This window comes from Dufourea novaeangliae, unplaced genomic scaffold (assembly GCF_001272555.1).
Source record: "Dufourea novaeangliae isolate 0120121106 unplaced genomic scaffold, ASM127255v1 scaffold7, whole genome shotgun sequence".
NCBI lineage: Eukaryota > Metazoa > Arthropoda > Insecta > Hymenoptera > Halictidae > Dufourea > Dufourea novaeangliae.
This window is the reverse complement of record NW_015373896.1, coordinates 1,744,369-1,762,675: the sequence shown is the minus strand read 5'-3', so window position 1 is coordinate 1,762,675 and position 18,307 is coordinate 1,744,369. Positions and strand designations below refer to the sequence as shown.

The 18,307-nt window shown below is 47.0% G+C and overlaps 2 protein-coding genes across 3 annotated transcripts in view; both read left to right on the top strand.

Annotated features, from left to right (window-relative positions):
- The window catches only part of LOC107191658 (protein bric-a-brac 2-like), a 167,522-nt gene extending 157,775 nt beyond the window's left edge, over window positions 1-9,747 (top strand). Inside the window, exons 3-4 of the mRNA XM_015580755.1 lie at window positions 7,963-8,020; window positions 9,311-9,747. Of these exons, the coding sequence (XP_015436241.1) occupies window positions 7,963-8,020; window positions 9,311-9,747 (495 nt within the window). The remainder of the gene's footprint in view (window positions 1-7,962; window positions 8,021-9,310) is intronic.
- Window positions 7,975-18,307, top strand: LOC107193353 (protein bric-a-brac 1-like). Of its 2 annotated transcripts, XM_015582764.1 has the most exons (5): window positions 7,975-8,020; window positions 13,700-13,880; window positions 15,391-15,476; window positions 15,886-16,125; window positions 16,824-18,307. In XM_015582764.1, the coding sequence occupies exons 2-5, from the start codon at window positions 13,729-13,731 to the stop codon at window positions 17,372-17,374; spliced, it is 1,029 nt and encodes a 342-aa protein (XP_015438250.1). In that variant the 5' UTR covers window positions 7,975-8,020; window positions 13,700-13,728; the 3' UTR covers window positions 17,375-18,307. The 2 variants fall into 2 exon arrangements, with proteins under 2 accessions (XP_015438250.1, XP_015438249.1); XM_015582763.1 differs by lacking the exons at window positions 7,975-8,020; window positions 13,700-13,880 and having other exon boundaries at window positions 15,329-15,482.

The following is an 18,307-nucleotide window of genomic DNA, read 5'->3' as shown; positions in this document are numbered from 1 at the left end:
GTTGTGCAGGATTTCAGAACGGCTTCCGCCAATGGCAAATCTTGTACTGTACAAACCCCGGTATATCTATGCGGAAGGTACAGGATTCTAATACATAGTTCAGTACTCTATCTACATACGTGCGAGCTAACATCGTGCTAACTCCGTTCTCTGGCCAGTTCGACCTACCATCTTCTCTCTCTCTGTCCTCCCTTTCCCTCTCTCCTCTCTTCGCCATTCTACTCGACTCTATGTTACTGGGCTCTACTCTAGTCCACGTTACCCTTCCCATCGTTACACGTACACACGGTTTCTATCCCTAACGCAGCGTCGAACACAGAGAGCACACGATCCAGCCAAAGAGAGGCTCCCTCCCTCTCTCTCTCTCTTTAGCCAGGACACGCGCGGCTGCACGCGTGCACGCACCCGTGAACACACGCGCGCGTGCGTGAGTGCGGTGCGTCCGTGTGCGCGTTAGAATTCGCCGACCACCAACGTTGCTTGCGGCTTAGTACCCACCACCCGGCGCATTATTCAACGGATAATCCATTCCTTATATATTAAAGCTTGAGAACGATCTATCGCACCGATGGATCACCGGGAACCACGTTGTTGCATCTATATTCTTGGACGGCAACTCCTTTTCCCTCTGTCCCGAAAGCAACGGCGTCTCGGTGGTTCTATTCGGTGAAATCGACTCCACGTCCTGTGTATTCGCGAAGTTTTTTTTCAACTACTTTCAATCTGATCGAATCATGAAAAAATGCCGCGCTGGGATACAGTAAACGAGTGTTCGAAGGCTCCTCGGCACTGAACACTAAATATTTCATACTTCGTAACAATAATCCTTCATAAATATTTCATATTTCATACCAATAATAATAATAAATTAATGGGCCTATGCGGCTGAAACAAATATCATTGGCGTCTGAATTCCATGGTCTATCAGTGTGCCGAAGTTCATTAAAAAATCAGGGTTACACCTAAGAAATTCTTGTCAGTGCCGTGAACACAATTTTTTTTTGGCAAATTTAAACTATGGCGAGTAGAAAACTCGCTAGGCAGTGATTCGCGAGTTTCCGCGCTGGCGATCGAGAGGCCACTCAACTTCGGTGAAATAATATACACGGAAAACGTATTTATACCGGGTGGATTCGAGCAGGTCGTTATCTTTGGCACGCGGACGGTCGAGAGAACGCCCGGAAGAAGCCACCGGGGAGAGAAAAAGAGAACGATGATCCCGCGATTCGAACGCAAATATACCTACAGTGTACGCGGTATATACCTATGTCGTTCCTGTGCCCCTCGAAAACGTCTCGTCGACATGTTTCTTCGACAGTGGCGAACAAGGGATGAGGGCAATTGCGTTGACTCTTCGGGAAACCGGGAAAGAAAAATCAATTTGGGCCTATACGATTTATCAGGTATACAAATTAATTGCTAATACCCATAATTAATTATTGACTCAAAATCGTCAATATTCTTTCCATAGGGGATTCACCAACTGCCCGAGATATGGTGAAAATCTCTAGAAAAATAATGGAGGATATTTTCAAGACTGGACTGTATTTCGGTTCCCTGTAAATAAACAAAAAATCTACGAAAAGAAGGCCACGAATTAATTTGTACACCTAATAAATAATTCAAAAAAAGAAACGATCAGAGAATCGATTGATTCCGACGAATATACAGCTCATCCCTCGTTTCGTACGAAAAAACAATCACACACACACGGTTCGATCGTTGTCGCGGATCGAGCAGCAAGTCGCAGATCGGTATACACGCGACGCTAAACGCTTTTGGAGAAAGTTCCCGTTAAATTCGAGCAATGGGACGGGTGTGTATGGGGCTGGAATGGGACGGGCCACGGGACAGAACGGGACGTTTTCGCTGGAAGCCAACATATTTCGTCGCTGTTCCAACGCGACTATTCGAGAGGAGGATTTATCTGGACGGGGTCGTTTTCCATCGAGCGTGCCCCCGTACGTGACTACCTGTAGAGTCTCGCTCGAAATAAAACGGAACGACGAAAAAGCAGTGACCGGCAAAGAGCGCGAGAGACTCGTGAAAACGAGAGCTGTTGCTAAAGCGCGAGCGCATGGTGGAGCGAGAAGGGAAACGTTTGCCAGCGACGAACGACGACAGCCACCACGGGCCCGTGCACAAATAAACCCTCGCCTCGCTTAAAAACCGTGGCTCCGATCGAACCCCGAACGATTCGTTAAGCGATAATGACGAGTCAATGCGTCAACGGGAGAGAGAGGTGGGGAGGACTCTGTCCCCCTGTTCTCCTGCGTCGACATACCGGCCCGATTACCTCTGTAAATTGCAAACAATTTAACTTCCGCTGCTCAAATTCAGCCGTTCGACCTTTCCCGTTCGAATACACGTGCAGTCTCTCTGTTTATCGCTGGATTTTTTAGTTAGATTCCAGTTTCGTTCGTTACGGACAGGCTTCGCCTGCTGTTTTCACGCTGTACCGATCCAACAACCCCTCGACCGGTAAGATTAACGGCGTCGATCGATGAAATTTCTACCCTTTGCGATCGGTACATTCTTTTGGTAGCACTACCAACTGTCCAACTTTCACGGGGTTTTGTAAGATTACAGGTATTCAGGTGCGTGGAATATTAGATTAACACTCGATAATTTTAGGTGTATAAACATTTTAAGTATATATTCATGATATGAATATAAGTGAAAGTTAAAAGACAAGAATATTTCGGTGAACGGGAACCGATCCCAGGACCTCCGATTTACCAATCGATAAGTTTCCCTTGTATTCATAGTTACACCTTAAAGGCACGCAACTTTAATTGTTTATATACTTAAAATTATCGAGTGTATATTGTCATCCAACAAACTTTCCTTACCAAAGAAAAATATCAGCTACCACAATGGCGACACCGGCTTTGAAGACACAACATTTAAATGCGGCACCGACTGCAAAGGATTAATATCCATTCTCATGTACGACCGTTTTAGTCCAAGCTAAACAAGAATGTTGTATTTTCTCGAAATTTGATAGCGTATCCTCCTACCGGCTGATCGCGGCAGGTGTGTTTTGGTTGCATCCTGTGTACACCGAGATGAATAAAACACGCGTCGTCCGTATATTCGTTTGCGCGCACAGCCGACAAGAGAGAATCGAGATCACTCCCGTAACGCGAAATTCCGTGCGACAGGACCGGAGAGAAGCAAACTGGTCGACTATCGGTGCCGGAATAGTTGGAGCGCGATATCGGGTGAATAAAATATCAGCGGGTGCGTGTGCGCTGAACAAAGAGGGGAGGGGAGGATCGCGTGTCCTCCTGGTGTACACGAGCCAGGGCCATCTGGTCGGCCGGCTCGTGTCATGTTTTTCCCGCGAATCGTTTCGCATCTCTGCGCGACAATTAATGCGCGTGCTCCGAGCTCTCGTCCCTTTCTTTTCCTCATTGCCGCTCGGCCTCTGTCATCCCCGATAACCACGCTTTTGGCACGTGCTTCCCTGCGACACGTATCTCGCGGTATCGTCCTGTTCTTCCTCGTGGAATCAAAGGGACTTCACACTCGATGTTATCCTTTAGACCAGTGTTTCCTAAGGTAGAGCAATTTTGATACTTTCGGGGGAATTAGCAAAAATCAGTGACATTTATCACCTCATTGGCAACAGTTTCACATATGTGCCCTTTTCAACTTTTTGGGGACTTGATTTACTATTATTTGCTGCGTTGAGGTATGGACATAATACAAGGAAGGTTAGGAAACACTGCTTTAAGGTACATATCCGTTTGTTGCGTATCCTTGATTACGCAACGATGAATAAATGCCGCGGACGAATCATCGCGCGAGTCGAAGGGAAAAAGGGACGACAACGAACAGATCTGCCTATCCACTTCCGGCCCTCGTTCTCCCGGTTCACCTCGCCTCTTCGTTTCCCTTTTACCTCTCGATCTCGGGCGGTTCCTCCTACGGCGGCGCCTCTTCCCTCTTCCGACGTTAATTTAGACGAATTTCATTAGAACAAACGAACTTTGCTAATCCGCGCTAATCTGATTAGAAATTTGCCGTGGCGCGGTGCATTCTGCCGCGTGAAACTCCAGCCGGTCGACGGGAGCTTCGACGACGACGTCGCTGTCGGTGGGGCGTCCGTGGGATAGAATGAAAGAGAGAACGAGCCTGCTCGTCGACTAGCAACATTCGTCCTTGTCCTCGTCCTCGTCCCGTCGCGTTCACTCAAATCCCCGTGCACACATCCGTGCGCGCCTAGGCTGGCTGGTGTTCTCTTCTTCAATCTCTCTCTCCCTCTGTCTCTCTTTCTCTTCCGACGCCTACTCGTTTCGCCCACGCCTATATCCTTGCCCGGCAAATATTTGCAGGAATTAGCAACGATAGACGACTACCTCGTAAATTCTCCTCCTCGCCGGAAGGTTCACGGGATTTTCCAAGAGAACGCCCGGGAAGCCGTGAATTCGAAGCCTCGACCCCTCCCCTTCTTAATTAGGCTACTCGTTCTCACTCTAGTCCGCGTCTTCTCTGACTTTTGTTTATCGCGCAAACCGTCCCGGATTTAGGCTATATCCACGTCTTTCGACCCTCTGTCTTCGAACGACCCGTCCCCGTTATCGCGACCCCTTTCTCTCGAGCAGAGGAATCCGTGAACCGCTGAAAAATAACCCCGGCGTGTCTCTCGTACTCCCAGGATTACCCTCGCGACATTTTCAAGCGTTTCTTGCACGATGACGACGACGAGTTCGTGGAACTTTCGCTGGCGGAAACTTTCCGCCGGGGTTTTTCGCCGTGGCCGGCTTGCGGAAAAACGACAAGATTCGGAAACCGCTACTTAGCGGCGGGACACGCGGGCTGGGAGGCAAAGTTTCGCGGGACCATTTGTTACCGGTGCGAAACCATTTGTAACGTTTAAGGTTACCCGAACTCTTCTCGAGAAATGGTCTTCCATCCGGAGGACCTTCCGGGTGTCGAGGACTAATGGAAAACATGGAAGTTAATATCATTATCAGGTCAATGTCCCTATTTCTAATCATGTAAGAGTTCTGCTATCCCAGAAATTGATTTTTATTATTTATTTATGCAACAATTGCCAAAAGAAACTTATTAGATATAAAATCTAAACCTCCCTTGATAATTAAATGTAAACTATGATTAGAAATAGGGACATTGACCTTACGAATTCAATAGTTCTCTTTCCATTTTCCAAATTGGATTTCTGGAGAACGTTTCGATCGTAAAATTTAGAGATTCTATCATCCGCCTCCCTCCCCAAAATCGTGGAATCGACGTTTACCCCAGCTCGAATTGGTCGAACGATACGAAGTACCGCCCCACTTCGGGGGAGTCGAAAAGTTATACAAGGAGCAATTTTCTCCTTAATACTGCGGTCGAGTAAGTCGAGACGTGTCGCATCGCGTGCGTACCTCCGCGACGTGCATTCTACGCGGCGCAGCTCGCGACAGACAGACGAACGAACGGAGACACGAGATAATGAAAAATGCACGCATGACAGGATGCGGGCCGTGTGTGCGCACGATGAACTCCTGGTGTACCGATGGCAAACTCGATTTCCCTGTCGTGTGCGGTGCGTCGTCTCTCCGATGCACCGATGCACCACCGTTCCGTTCGTCCTGTGGTTTTCTCGAGACTCGTGACGCGTGCACGTTTCCTTCGTCGCGGAACCACTCGAAACGATAAGATGCGTAAATAATTTAGAACGCCATAATGCCGGCAACAGACCGATCAGTTGGCTTCTAGCACAGACGAGATATAGACCTAACATGCTATGTAATTTCCCATGATTCGGGGGGTCAGGAGGCCCCCGTACCATTTCAGTATTCCATTCGTAATAATGTTCCAGGGGGGGGGGGGCCCGTTATGAACCTTCCATTTCGTTATGATTAAATGTAATTACTTTTATTTAACATAAATTTCAATTTTACATTTATGTATTTTGTTGTGCTGTATTACAAAAAATCCCCGCTTTTGCAACCGAGAGGACCCCCGAAAATCTGATAACCCTGGGCCATAAAAACACTTGATCTGGACCTGGCTATATGCAGTCACAGGTGTGTGTAATCGTAAACTTTTATGTAGAAGTGTGCTCGAACCAGCGTGATTTTCGTAGGACACCAAGTCCCATAAGATGTTTGGTCTATTGTTATACCTCGTCTGTGCTTCTAGTCGATTTTCAAGGTAACCTCAGTTACCGCCGCGTATTGCTTATGTATAAAAGCTCTGCGTTCCTATATCGCTTCACCTAACTCTCTATCTCCATCGCGCAACTAATGTCTTCCACACGAACATACACACTTTTCCATCGAGCGGAGCACACACCATCCAATCTGACTCTCTTCTAACTGGTTGTGTCGCGCGCGTGACTACCATATGAATAAACGAAGGCACCGTCATCCCGATGGAACGTAAGGGACAATCGCGGACGGTTATCTTCTTATTCAAAAGTTTCGTGGCATCGCGCGCGCACCTTCAATTACCATGATAAGTATTATTGACTTGAATGCTCCATCTAGACGCATTCTTTCGCGCGACGTCGTCGCCACACAGACGACGAATTTGAACTCTTAATAGAATCTATTCTATTGCCCCGCGGCCTTTGTTCTGCAATTCATTTTTCTCGAAGGGGAGGGAGGAGGAGTCTATTCAACGGCGGTAAGAGCCTCGCCGTATAAGACGGCTGAGTTGGTTGCTTATATGTTTGTGTGCCTATTCTCCCGACGATTATAGATCTTATATAGGCGTTATTGCCACTTATAACGACGCCATGTTTCTATTGTCGCGGCCGAATCTATACATTCGTCGCGGTGAAACGCGCGCATAAAAGGAGGGAGAGAAAGATTGTACAGGATCAAAGTGTGTCCAGACATTTTGGTACATTCGGTTAGGCTATGAATTCAGTGAACATGTATATTATTCGTTTTCTTTCAGTCGACGTGAAATACTGTGTCGTATGTTTTTTTAAGATTCAGAGTAAATGTAAGACTTTCCATAAGAATCGAATTAGAAGTCATAACAGATATCGTATGGCAAGGGGTTAATATCTAGACATACAAAAGCATCGCCAACTTTTGTATTTCCCTAAAGTACGTCTGTGGTTCGTACAACCGTATCGAAAGGGTTAAAGCGCAGCCACTGACTCTCTGGCCCCCGTGCAAAAAGAAGCGAGACCAGTCGAAATTCCGTAGGATGAACGCCGAGACAAGAGCGAAACGCGCAAAAAAAAAAATGGAATGGGACGAAAAGGAGTGGTTTCGAGTTTGATAGAGGATCGAGGCGCGTATCAAACGAGCGGCCGGAGAGGCCGTTCGGCCCTTAAAAATTAATTTGAAAAGTCAGCCGAGTGCTGGGCGCTTCTGAAAACGATTCCGTATATGAGAAGTCTCGAGGGAAGGGGGAGGGGGGCATAGGCCAGGACCTTTTCGTATTGCGAAAATCGCGAACCGCGCGTCAGACCGCGGACGAAAACTTTTCAAATGAGCCAACTTTGCGTGTGTCTTGCGGTTTCGGCGCCGCGTCTCGCAACCCTTTTTCTAGAGACGTGGAAAACCTCGCATATTAGCAAAGTTGTCGACAGAGACGCGCGAGCCTCCGTTTCCATACCCTCTACGTCAGCATCTTTCGGCCGAGCTGCACTTTTTTCGACCCCACCGAATGTAACCTTTTACCTAGGACGATAAACGTTCCTGCGCGCCTTAAACTTGCGAAATGATCTCGCGAAAAATCGTTTAGAAGTACCTAGAACACAAGGGTTAACCTAGACCTCGTTAAAAAGGCGCCGTTACCATTTGGGGACTCCTTGTCGGTGCTGAGGAGCCTTCGAACACTCACCGATGATTCGCTGTATTTCTACCGGATCTCTCGAGACGCAAAACCCTCCCAATCGACGATCCCTAAAAAATTTCGTCTATTTTCTATGCTAACTTGTTCGAATACGATATCGCTAACCGTTCTTGTCTTTTTTTCTTGTTACAGGCCAAGTTGTTGGAGTCATCCCACGCTTGGCTCGGAGCCTCCACGTCGAGTATAGCAGGTAAGTTGTTCGACGCTTTCCACGTTTACCTAATTGTCTCTGTTAGCTGTTACGGGCAGCGCATTTCAGGAAACCCGTGCAATAACATTGAAACGCGACCGTGAACTTTGAGATTCACTCGTTTAAGAAGCTCACAATTTCGAGAACATATATTCTCCGCGATTTCTCGTTCGATTACCCGGTTGCGATCGATCATTGTCCACCGATCGCGCGCGATTTTACCGTCGTCTAGTTCTCCCGTTTACTTTTTCACCGAGTAGCTCATCGATAATAGCGATCAGGACGCCGAGGATAGAAGAAGAGGGAGGAAGGAGACGGGGCCACGAGAAAAACTCGTTGAGTATAACGGTGAGACGACGCGGGTAGACGGAGTCTATGGACGCATATTACCGTCGAGAAGAACATCGAAAGAACCGACGGATGGCGAAGAAGAAAAGCTGTGAATTCGAAGCGAAAGACACGGAGGAGCGGAGCGCACGAAGACCGAGCTCGGAAAGGTGTAGGGCGACAGTAAAAAAATAAAATGGCGGTAATACAAACGAAGGAACGCGCGTGCTTTAATACAGAAAGCGGTTTCGGATAGAGAACCGAGTGGCCGGCTGATAATATTAATAAATATTATATAATGGCACCGATAACGTGCTCGAGATTCGTGCACGATGCGTCTTCGAACTTCACACATCGCGCGGGTACTTTCTTGTGTATCTTCATTTGGAGCTAACGAGCGAAATCTTTGTTATCGTTAGGCATCCACCAAGAATTTCACGAGAGACCGGGTTTCTTGCTTGGCCCAATTCAATTTTCTTTGAACCCCGACGGAAGTGATCGAAACGAAGCTGTCGTTGATTTCGCGAGTAATCGACGCGATAGAGAAGTTTACCAAGCAATTACAATTTCCCACGCCTCGTCGTCTCACCGGTCTACACGCAACCCCCTTTCTTTCCAACCCTTATACGTCACCGCCGATGACCGCCTCTTTGAATCTCCGTTTCCTTTTGCACGGAAATTCTCGTTTCGAGATGACACGAACGAGGATAGACTCGACGAACCTGCGAAACTAATGCGGAAAGAGACAGTAAATGGACGAGCGAGAGAGATATCGGTATGGAGGGACTGGGTGGGTTGCCAAAAAATGCGAAACAGGGAAAGGGATATTGTATTTCTAAGCTAATCACGTCGATTTCCGTACGGCCACGTTATCTCCTCTCCAAAGAGCGCACGATCTGGTTTAGGTGCAGCTACCGGTCCAACACCAAAGAACAAAAGTCGAAATCCCTGACTATTTTTTAGCTGACTATACGACCCTGCTGAAGCTGAAGGCGCCCACGTGGACGCGACACGATCTCCAGGAAGCGATCGAGGCGGTGGTCACGCAGAAGATGCGATTCACCCAGGCGTCCACCAAATATGGGATACCGAAAGGCACGCTGTACGACAACATCCTGGGAAAGACGAAGCGTATGATGGTACTCGAAGAGGCGGGCCTGAACTCGAACGAGGAGACCGCGGTCCTCGAGTTCTGTTGCGACATCAGCGTCAGCCCGTACAATCGGCGAACGAAAAAATCGTTGAACGCGATTCTGAACTTCGTCGAGAAGCTCAGACGTAAACGCGATCCCGGATTCCTGTTCAGCGGTCTCTCCGGTTTCCGTTGGTGGTGGGCTTTTTGTAAGAAACACTCGATAGTCTCGCTGTACTTCAACGACGAGAACGAGAACGATCAGTGAGAATTTGTGTCCCACGCGTTGAGTAGAAGCCCACACGATCCCAGGACTTCGGTCGAGAGTACACACCAGAGATGGGTAAAATTCATTATCTAACACGGTGTCCCAGAATAACTTCGACTCCCAGGAATGAGGGGTTCCTGGGATAATTTGAAACAATTTCTTCCTTAACAAACATGTTGCCCGAGGGTTCGTTAATGAGATGTTATAACATTTTTGCTAAGGAAAAAGTTCTTTCAAATCATCCCTGGAAACCCACACTTCCGAGAGTCGAAGCTATTTTAGGACGCCCTGTATATAAATAATCTAACACTATCTAATATACATAATTATATAAATAAAAAGTTTCGAATAAAAGAAAACGATAGAATTTCGCCGTTTTTACTCGACTGAACGTGGAAATTCCAGTTTTTATAAGATAATATTTCGTCTCGAGTGAGTAGACTGTTAAGTGTCAGGATGACGATCTTAGATATTGTTGCTTTTCACAGTGTATTATTCGACTAAAATTCTGCCCAACTCTGGTGCACACGGACGTCTCATTCCCCCGTCGATCGTACCCTTACACTCGAAGCGGATACGATAGTTCGATTATTACGGATCGAAAAAGAACGGCCGTCGTTCCATCCACGATTCTATTTTTAAATCGATATTTCCCACACATTCCATACGCGCGATCCTGTACTCTCGAACGAAATTCGTCCGAACTGAACGTGTTGTACAGTTCTAGCAGGACCGATAGCGATGATAATAAATTATAGCAATAATAGCGCTAATAATGACGTTTATAGTAATAGGAATAATAATATATATTACGTTGACGCGGCGAAACGATCGTACCAGCGATAAGATAGTGCCTTACCCCGACGTCTTCCACTCGATTGTAATTTAGCGTAAATTCAATCCTGTAATTATAGTCGTTGACTCGACTCCCGTCGCTTTTTGTAAGAAAATATCGAATCGAAAGCGTAGAGTCCGCGATCCTCGGATGTTAAGAAATCTATTTTGTATCTCATCGCGTGCCTTACTCAAGTGTGATTATTCCGCGAACCTTTTTGCAATTCGAGATTATTAGAGTTTAGAGCATTCCAACGCGCCAATTAACACAGTTCGTACCTTTTACAAGAACTGAGTCGTTTTTATTCCAATAAAGACTACGATATTTTTGGAATTAATTGTACTATATTCGATCGGACCTGCCGAGTCCTTGGTCCAAGGGAAACGTCCTCGAATTCAGAATTCGGAAAGCGATAAAAAGTATTTGGAATATTTACGGGAAACGTGAATTTTTCAACGTTTCGTGAAATTGAAGAAAATTATTTCGGCTGATCGATTCTGCTAGCCAACCGTCACGCCTCTTCGTGAACTGTTCGATGCATAGAATATCGCTCGTATTGGCTGGAACGACCTGGCGGCACGCGTTGCCCAAAGTGTTTCAATGTGCTCCGTGGGATATTGCGCAACAAATGGTTGAACCACACCGAACTACGCTATATACACACGTTCGCTCTAGAAGACTCGTCGGAACCGAAAGAAAACCTTGTAAACTGACCGTCCACGGTGATTTTGATCCACAGACTTTTAGCTTTCGAGTTCCGAATTCGCCGTTAGTGTTCTCGGATATTAAAAAGGCAGACTATATTTTCTACAAAGATATTCGAAAACTGGTAGAGCGTCGCGTAGATCGAGCATATTCCCGTGATTACCTAATACTGAAATTTCGCGCCAAACGGGAGGTAATAAATGGCAACTTTTGGGTTTTGACATCTGCCAAGTTTCATACTTAACGACCCAATAGATTCTGTTAGAATCGGTCGCGCGTTCCGCGATACCCTTAGCAATAAGATTCTTCGGCCCGTGATATAGAATTATAGCGCTACCTCGCCGAAACGAACCGTTTCGTTTCGTTTCGTTTTCACGTTGCGTTTCGCGTCGCGGGAAAAACGCAACGCTCGATATCGCAGGCGTACGCGTCGTCGTCTCAAGTCTTCCGACGCGAAAATCGCTCGATAATCGATGTTTCGCGCGAGTCGAACGATATGCTCAAGTCCCGATACACCGAAGAATTCCTGGCACTCGTGGAATATTAGCGTTGGCGAATTTTTCGAAACAGCCGCCTCACAGTGATCCAGAATTCAAATTTAGCAGCTCATACGGTCAAACAATAAAAACATTTTGTAACTTGTAATTTTATTGAAGTAGTAGTAAATAAGGAAAACGTGTTTTTTTTTTTAATTTTAGTGTGCTCAATATCTTCATGAAAGCATGAATTTTTAAGGAATCTTTTTCTTTATTATTGTCTGAGATTAATGATGCAAAAGCAATAATAATTCATGGAACGAATCTTTCGTGATTAATAATTAGACGATGAGAGTGTTTTTGGAAAATAAATGAAAGTTAGTTTTCACCATTTGAGCTGTGAAATTTTGATTCTCGACGACTGTGTGTCGTCGACGCGGCGGAACGGCGAATAGGACCGCAAGCATCTCTGAAACTATAATAAACGGTGGACACGATTTTTATTCCTATTGTACATTCCTTGTCAACCGTAGGGAGGAGAGTAAATACCTTCTCGAACCAAATGTGAAGTGCAACTGCATCCCGCGGGTTCCAGTATGTTATAGTTTCAGAGACATTTAACAACGTTTCCTTTGCACGTCTCGTTAATCGCGCCATTACAATAAATCCTCGATAAGTGTTTAAAGGTTCCTCGACACTGACAAGGAAAATTGCTCAAATATAACACTGACATTTTAATGAAGTTTAGTACAGTGATAGACCTTGGAATTCTGAAGTCAGTGATATGTGTTTCAACTGCGTACGGCCACTAGTTTACAAAATATTTAATGTTCAGTACCGAGAAACCTGCGACCACTCATCGAGAATTCACTGTATTCCGTTTCTGTACCGCAGAGGAACGTTCGGATAGTTATAGAAAACCTCGATATCGTTGTTTACCTCGCTGGAGCCTTGAAGAAACACAAAAAAATAAGCATCCTATCGTTTCTATCGTGAACACGTGCGCGCGCGCGCGCGCCTCGGGACCGCGCGTCCGCGCAAGTTAGCGGGCGCGTCTTTCCAATTAATTGTATTAATCGTCAAATTGGAGGATGCTCAATTAAACCCAATAAGTTAACTATTAAATAATCGTTGCGAATTGAGGTCAGCCGTCCGTGGCGTAGCCGGTATATTCGAGTTATATCGCGCGCGCGCGCGCGCGCATATTCGCGAAGGCAAAACGGTTGCGAACATGCGAGATTACCGGTTTAACGTTAAGCAAAATATTTTCTATTAACGATCGAGCTTGTTCCGTTTACCAATTGACACACACACACACACACACACACGCATACACGCTCTTTCTTTCTCACACTTTTTTTTTTCTTCTCTGCGACGATTGTATGCTAACGACAATACAATCGATACGTGAACGTAACACGAGGCGCTGTTGTGTGTCTTTATTCCCCCTCGTTCTCCCCCCCAATTCCCCGCCGCAATTTGCCTTTCAACACGTTTGTTCGCAGGTACGCTTCGGCAAAGCAGCTACGAAGGAACCTCTATCCACGTGATTCTCGCACCTTGACACGACTTACCCACGTTTGGTTATTTACGCTATTTACGTCATTCGCTAGCATATATTGTTCTACCGAATGTTAATCACCGTGACGATTCGATTTTCTCGGGCGCGAATTTGCATATTCGCGGCCAACAGAATTTTGCGGCCCGATCAACCTTTCGATCTGACCCAGCAATCGACAAAAAAAGAAAATATGAAAAATCGTTCAGTAAAGACAGAATGTCGAAGATCGAAAGGTTTGGTCGCGATCGCGACGCTTTCCGATCTTTCCTCGCGTCCTCTCTCTCTCTCTCTCTCTCTCCCGATCGCAAACGCGAAATACACTGACTAACGCTGTGCTTTTTCTGTTTTCTCTTTTCCGCGGGGGGCGTAAACTAGCAGACAGCTACCAGTATCAGCTGCAGTCGATGTGGCAGAAATGCTGGAACACCAATCAGAGCCTGGTGCACAATCTACGTTTCCGTGAACGAGGCCCTCTCAAGTCCTGGCGACCGGAAACGATGGCGGAGGCGATCTTCAGCGTTCTCAAGGAGGGATTATCCCTGAGCCAAGCCGCAAGGTAATCAAAGGTTTTACCTATTTTTTTTTCCTTGATTCCCTTGTGTCACGCGAGTTTCTTTTCCCGTTTCGACAACGCCCAACACCTCACCCAATTTAATACCTCGCAGTGTTTAATCGACGAACGCGCGGGGAATTCCCGTTTGGTCGTTTACGTTTCGACGGTCGTTTCTCTGCCACTCAAACATGTCCAAACTGAATTTTCTACGTTCGTTGAATCGAGAACCGCGTCGCGTCGCTATTTAACTAGTCGAGAATCGTCTGGATTTACGTCCGCGTCAGACGTTTCTCCCGTTTAAGGAACACCGCGCTGAGAAGAATTTCATTACCGGATGGATATTTGCGGCGCGACGAGGTAAATTCAACTAAGAAAGTTCATCGGACCGTTGTAACGGAATGTGAACGGACGAAGTGCCGCGTAAGAAAGCGACCGGCCACCCTATTCGAAAACGTGTTTCGTCGCGGAAGATTGGAAACACGTACAGTAAATCCTCGATGAGTGTTCGAAGGCTCCCCAGTACTGAACATTAAATATTTCATAAACTAATATCCCTATGTTACAATATATAAGAATCCTTCAAACACTCATCGAGGATTTACTGTATTAAGAACATTCAGAGCTCCAAGGCTTCTTTCCATCTCGAAAACCTTTTTCATCTTTGGAGAACTCGACGCACACCGGTGGTGCTTGTTTCGTGCATATTTTCTCGATCTTTCTTATCCCGACTCCGGTAACTCGTGACCCAGACGCAAATGGGTCAAAACACACCGAAGAAAGAATCGGCTGTGGCGCTCGAAGAGGCCTTATAGCGAGCCAGCGACGGCCGTCTTAACAGCTTTTACAGCCTGGTCGTAAAAGCGCGTATCGCGCACGCGTAATAACGCACGTCGCCGTTAACGGGGTCTTTTCCCTTTGTGCGACGGCGGGAGAGCACGATCGACGAACGTTTCGCGGAACGAACCCGATAATCTTTACGAGAATCGATCGGTTTACACCACACCCGTAGCGGCGGGTCAACGAATCCTTCATTTAACCCTCGTACAACGAATGCAGGATCATTTTATTTATTTATTTATTAAACTGGCAATAAGCCCTTTGGTATACATGTACGGACAAAATATAAGTAACAAAATTGACAAAATTATAAGTCAGGTTTGACCGACCTGTAGCCGTATATTCGTTGTAATTATATGTAAATATAATAGTAAACTCGACTTCCGCTAGGGGAAGTCGGCGTAGAAGAATGGCCTCCTACCATTTGGTCTCGGGAGTTATTGAAATTTATGCCAAATTAACATTCGGTTTAACATTTATTTCAGTACTTGAAATAAATTTACCAAGTGGTAGGAAACTCCCTGCGCCGTTTTTTTCCCTAGCGGAAGCGGAGTTTGTCAATGGAAATTCCGATACCGGTCAAATTGACTCTGCATTCGTCCGCAGCGTAAGTCCCGCACGCTTCGCCGATTCCAAGGGTTAAAACCATCGTTACCACTGTGTTTCTCTTTTGCAGGAAATACGACATCCCGTACCCGACGTTCGTTCTCTACGCCAATCGGGTGCACAACATGCTGGGTCCTAGCGCCGACGGCGGGGCCGGTGAGTGTTAGTTGCCATTTTCACTAAAACACACCTTGCGACACGTCCGTTTCTCGATCAGCCTTCAGCTAACCCTTAAAATGGCAAGCGAAAATCCTTCTCGTGACTCGTCTGTATCTCATAACTGTTTCGTTCCTTTTTTAAGAGTACGTTCTCACCTTAATATCTTAATCGTTAAAAATATTGTTAAATATACTCGAAGGTGTGATTCGATCGTAATTGGCGGGGTCGTAAAGCACGTATCGGTATTCGTTACTTTCTTAGCCTCTGAAAACGATGTCCTTTCACGCGAGCAATACGCGCAGGGTGGTAGTTGAACCTCAAGAGACGGTGGATCGTCGCGAGTATTTCTTGGCGATGCTAATTTTTCATCCCCCCAATACGATTCCCGTCCTTCTTGGTTGCTCAGATCTTCGGCCGAAGGGACGTGGCAGACCGCAAAGGATTCTGCTCGGTGTCTGGCCCGACGAGCACATTCGTGGCGTGATTCGGGCCGTTGTGTTCCGCGACGGTCACTCGCCGCACATCGTCAAGGAAGAACCGGCCTCCATGTACCCGAGTCTGGCGAATTACGCCGCGTGCAACGGACCGGAAGGAGCGGTCAGCCCCGGAGCGGCAGCCGCGGCCGCGGTCGCCGCGGTCGCTCAAGGTAACATCTTCTTGCGAGTTCTTGTTGCCGTCCCGTAAAATAAATAGATACACACTCCTATTCCCTTTCACTTGGAGATTGCAGTAGATTGGGAGTGGTTGGTCAGCCACTGCACCACGCGCACATTTATTTTAATTTGTTTACGGGATAATTCCCATTAGAATACAAGAGAAAGAATATATACAGGAAATTCTCTATGAGTGTTCGAATACTCCATGGCAGTGAACATAAATATTTCATAAACTAATGTGCGGCTAAAAGAAATATCGTTGGCTTCAGAATTCCAAGCACTGAGTTAAACCTTGTTAAAACGAAACTTCAATATCTCCCTTGTTTCTGAAGATAGAAAATACTGTGAGGGGTCATTCGTGTCATCATTGTCGTTTCAAAAATACGATGAATAGGATCAGAGATAAAAAATCTTGAGTTATACACTTGTAAGTGATATCGATGCACAGATCTCAGCAGCCTTGTAGGTGCATACAAGCAAATGAGACCAAGATGCCGAGGACAATGAACGATGTTGTTTAATTTTTAAAACAAACACCTTAAATTACGGGGTACATTAACGAATAGACTTGCTTGTCCCGGTTACCAAGAATTCAAAGAAGAACCAGGGTACAATTAATGTAGAATAATTTTATTCTACACCCCCGAAACGATGTTAAGATTGTAATCCAATGATTGTTCTCCCGCAGGTCTCCGACACCAGATGTGCAACATGGTGGCAGCGGCGCATTCCCAGCAACACGACATGATGGCGACGAATCTCTCGACGAACCTGTCCACGAACCTCTCAACTAGCCTCTCGTCGAATCTCCAAGCGGCGATGCAGGCCAGCCAGCATCATCACAACAGCAACAACAGCGGCGCGGTCGTGATCGGTAGCAACAACGGCAGCAGCGGCGGTGGCGGTATGGGTGGTGGAATGGGCAACAACGGTAATTCACCTTTGAATCTCGGCCTGGCCAGTCCAGGATCGGGCGGACCACCAGAAAGCCCCATGGAGAGTCCCTTGGCGAGTCCACTCGGCCCACTGATGGATCCAGGACACATACCGAGCAGCGTAGAAGTCGGGATCGGTGTCAGCGGAATGACATACAAACCGACGCGAAGCTTCGTCAGTCCGCGACCGGAGAATCTCTTCCAAGAGGATATCGCGGACCTCGTGAAAAGTCCACACGGGCTGAAGGACAAGGACAAGATCCCCGTCAAGCTCGAGCCGTTGACAGACTCCCGTTGCGAATAGTAAGCCAGAGATAACGGGGGAACGGAAGAGCTCTGATCGTTGCCGGTTGGATCGGCCGGAAAACACATTCCGTTTCCACCAATTGATCCTATAAACAGGCTTTCCTCCCGGTTTGTTTCCCCGGGTTCGCGCCTGTGTACCGGTCCACGTGCAGCGGCTGGCTCTTTCCGGCGATAACCGAATATCTCTCTCCGAATAGAGAACACCGGCGAGTTAGTTCGCGATAACCACGGGTAATACGACTCGATTAGCTGCCCTGGCCGATCGGTCGATTCGACCGTGTTGCGAGGAAAACGCCGAGCAAACTATCGCCGCGGCGTCGACCGAATCGAATCGTTCAGTTATAACGCTCGGTCCCCCGAGCGAACTGAACCGGCGACCGATTCGTTCGCGCGGCGAGGCGAACGTAATATACCTATAGCGATCTCGGACGAGGTCGAGGCTTACAATCAAAATAAAGAGGGAAAAGAAAGGACGGGGGAGAAAGTGTGTAACCAAGCGAACGGGGGAGGGGGAGACGACGAGACCCGTCTGCGATCGATGCTCGATCCCTCGAACCCAGACCCGACGTTTTCTTCCTTCGCGATATCTACCGAGCATTCGATTCGGCGATCGTGTCTCGTCGATTCCTCGGTCCCGAGCAATCGTTCTGTTGCGAGACAACGTTCCGTAGTTAAGTTACCTGGTCGATTGGAAATTCGCGGAATTCTCCCAGATATCGGATCGGTACACGATCCACGGCGCTTTGGATTCGCGCGAGTCCAGCGCGGCAAGGTACGTTTTGCTGTTCCGCGAGAGAAAGAGATTTAAACTCGAGATTTCTATATCCACGCATATACGATAACCGTACGTTTAATGCCAAATGTATAGTAATTGGCGCCCTGGCCTCGAGCCACGAGCCACATTATCCACGTCGGAACGATCGCCCGACGG

Bases quoted from the DNA above. Each gene is read 5' to 3' on its own strand.
- LOC107193353 (XM_015582764.1), top strand. From the start codon at position 13,729: ATGTGGCAGAAATGCTGGAACACCAATCAGAGCCTGGTGCACAATCTA. The intron at 13,881-15,390 runs GTAATCAAAGGT...TCTCTTTTGCAG, and splicing joins TCCCTGAGCCAAGCCGCAAG to GAAATACGACATCCCGTACC. The intron at 16,126-16,823 runs GTAACATCTTCT...GTTCTCCCGCAG, and splicing joins GGTCGCCGCGGTCGCTCAAG to GTCTCCGACACCAGATGTGC.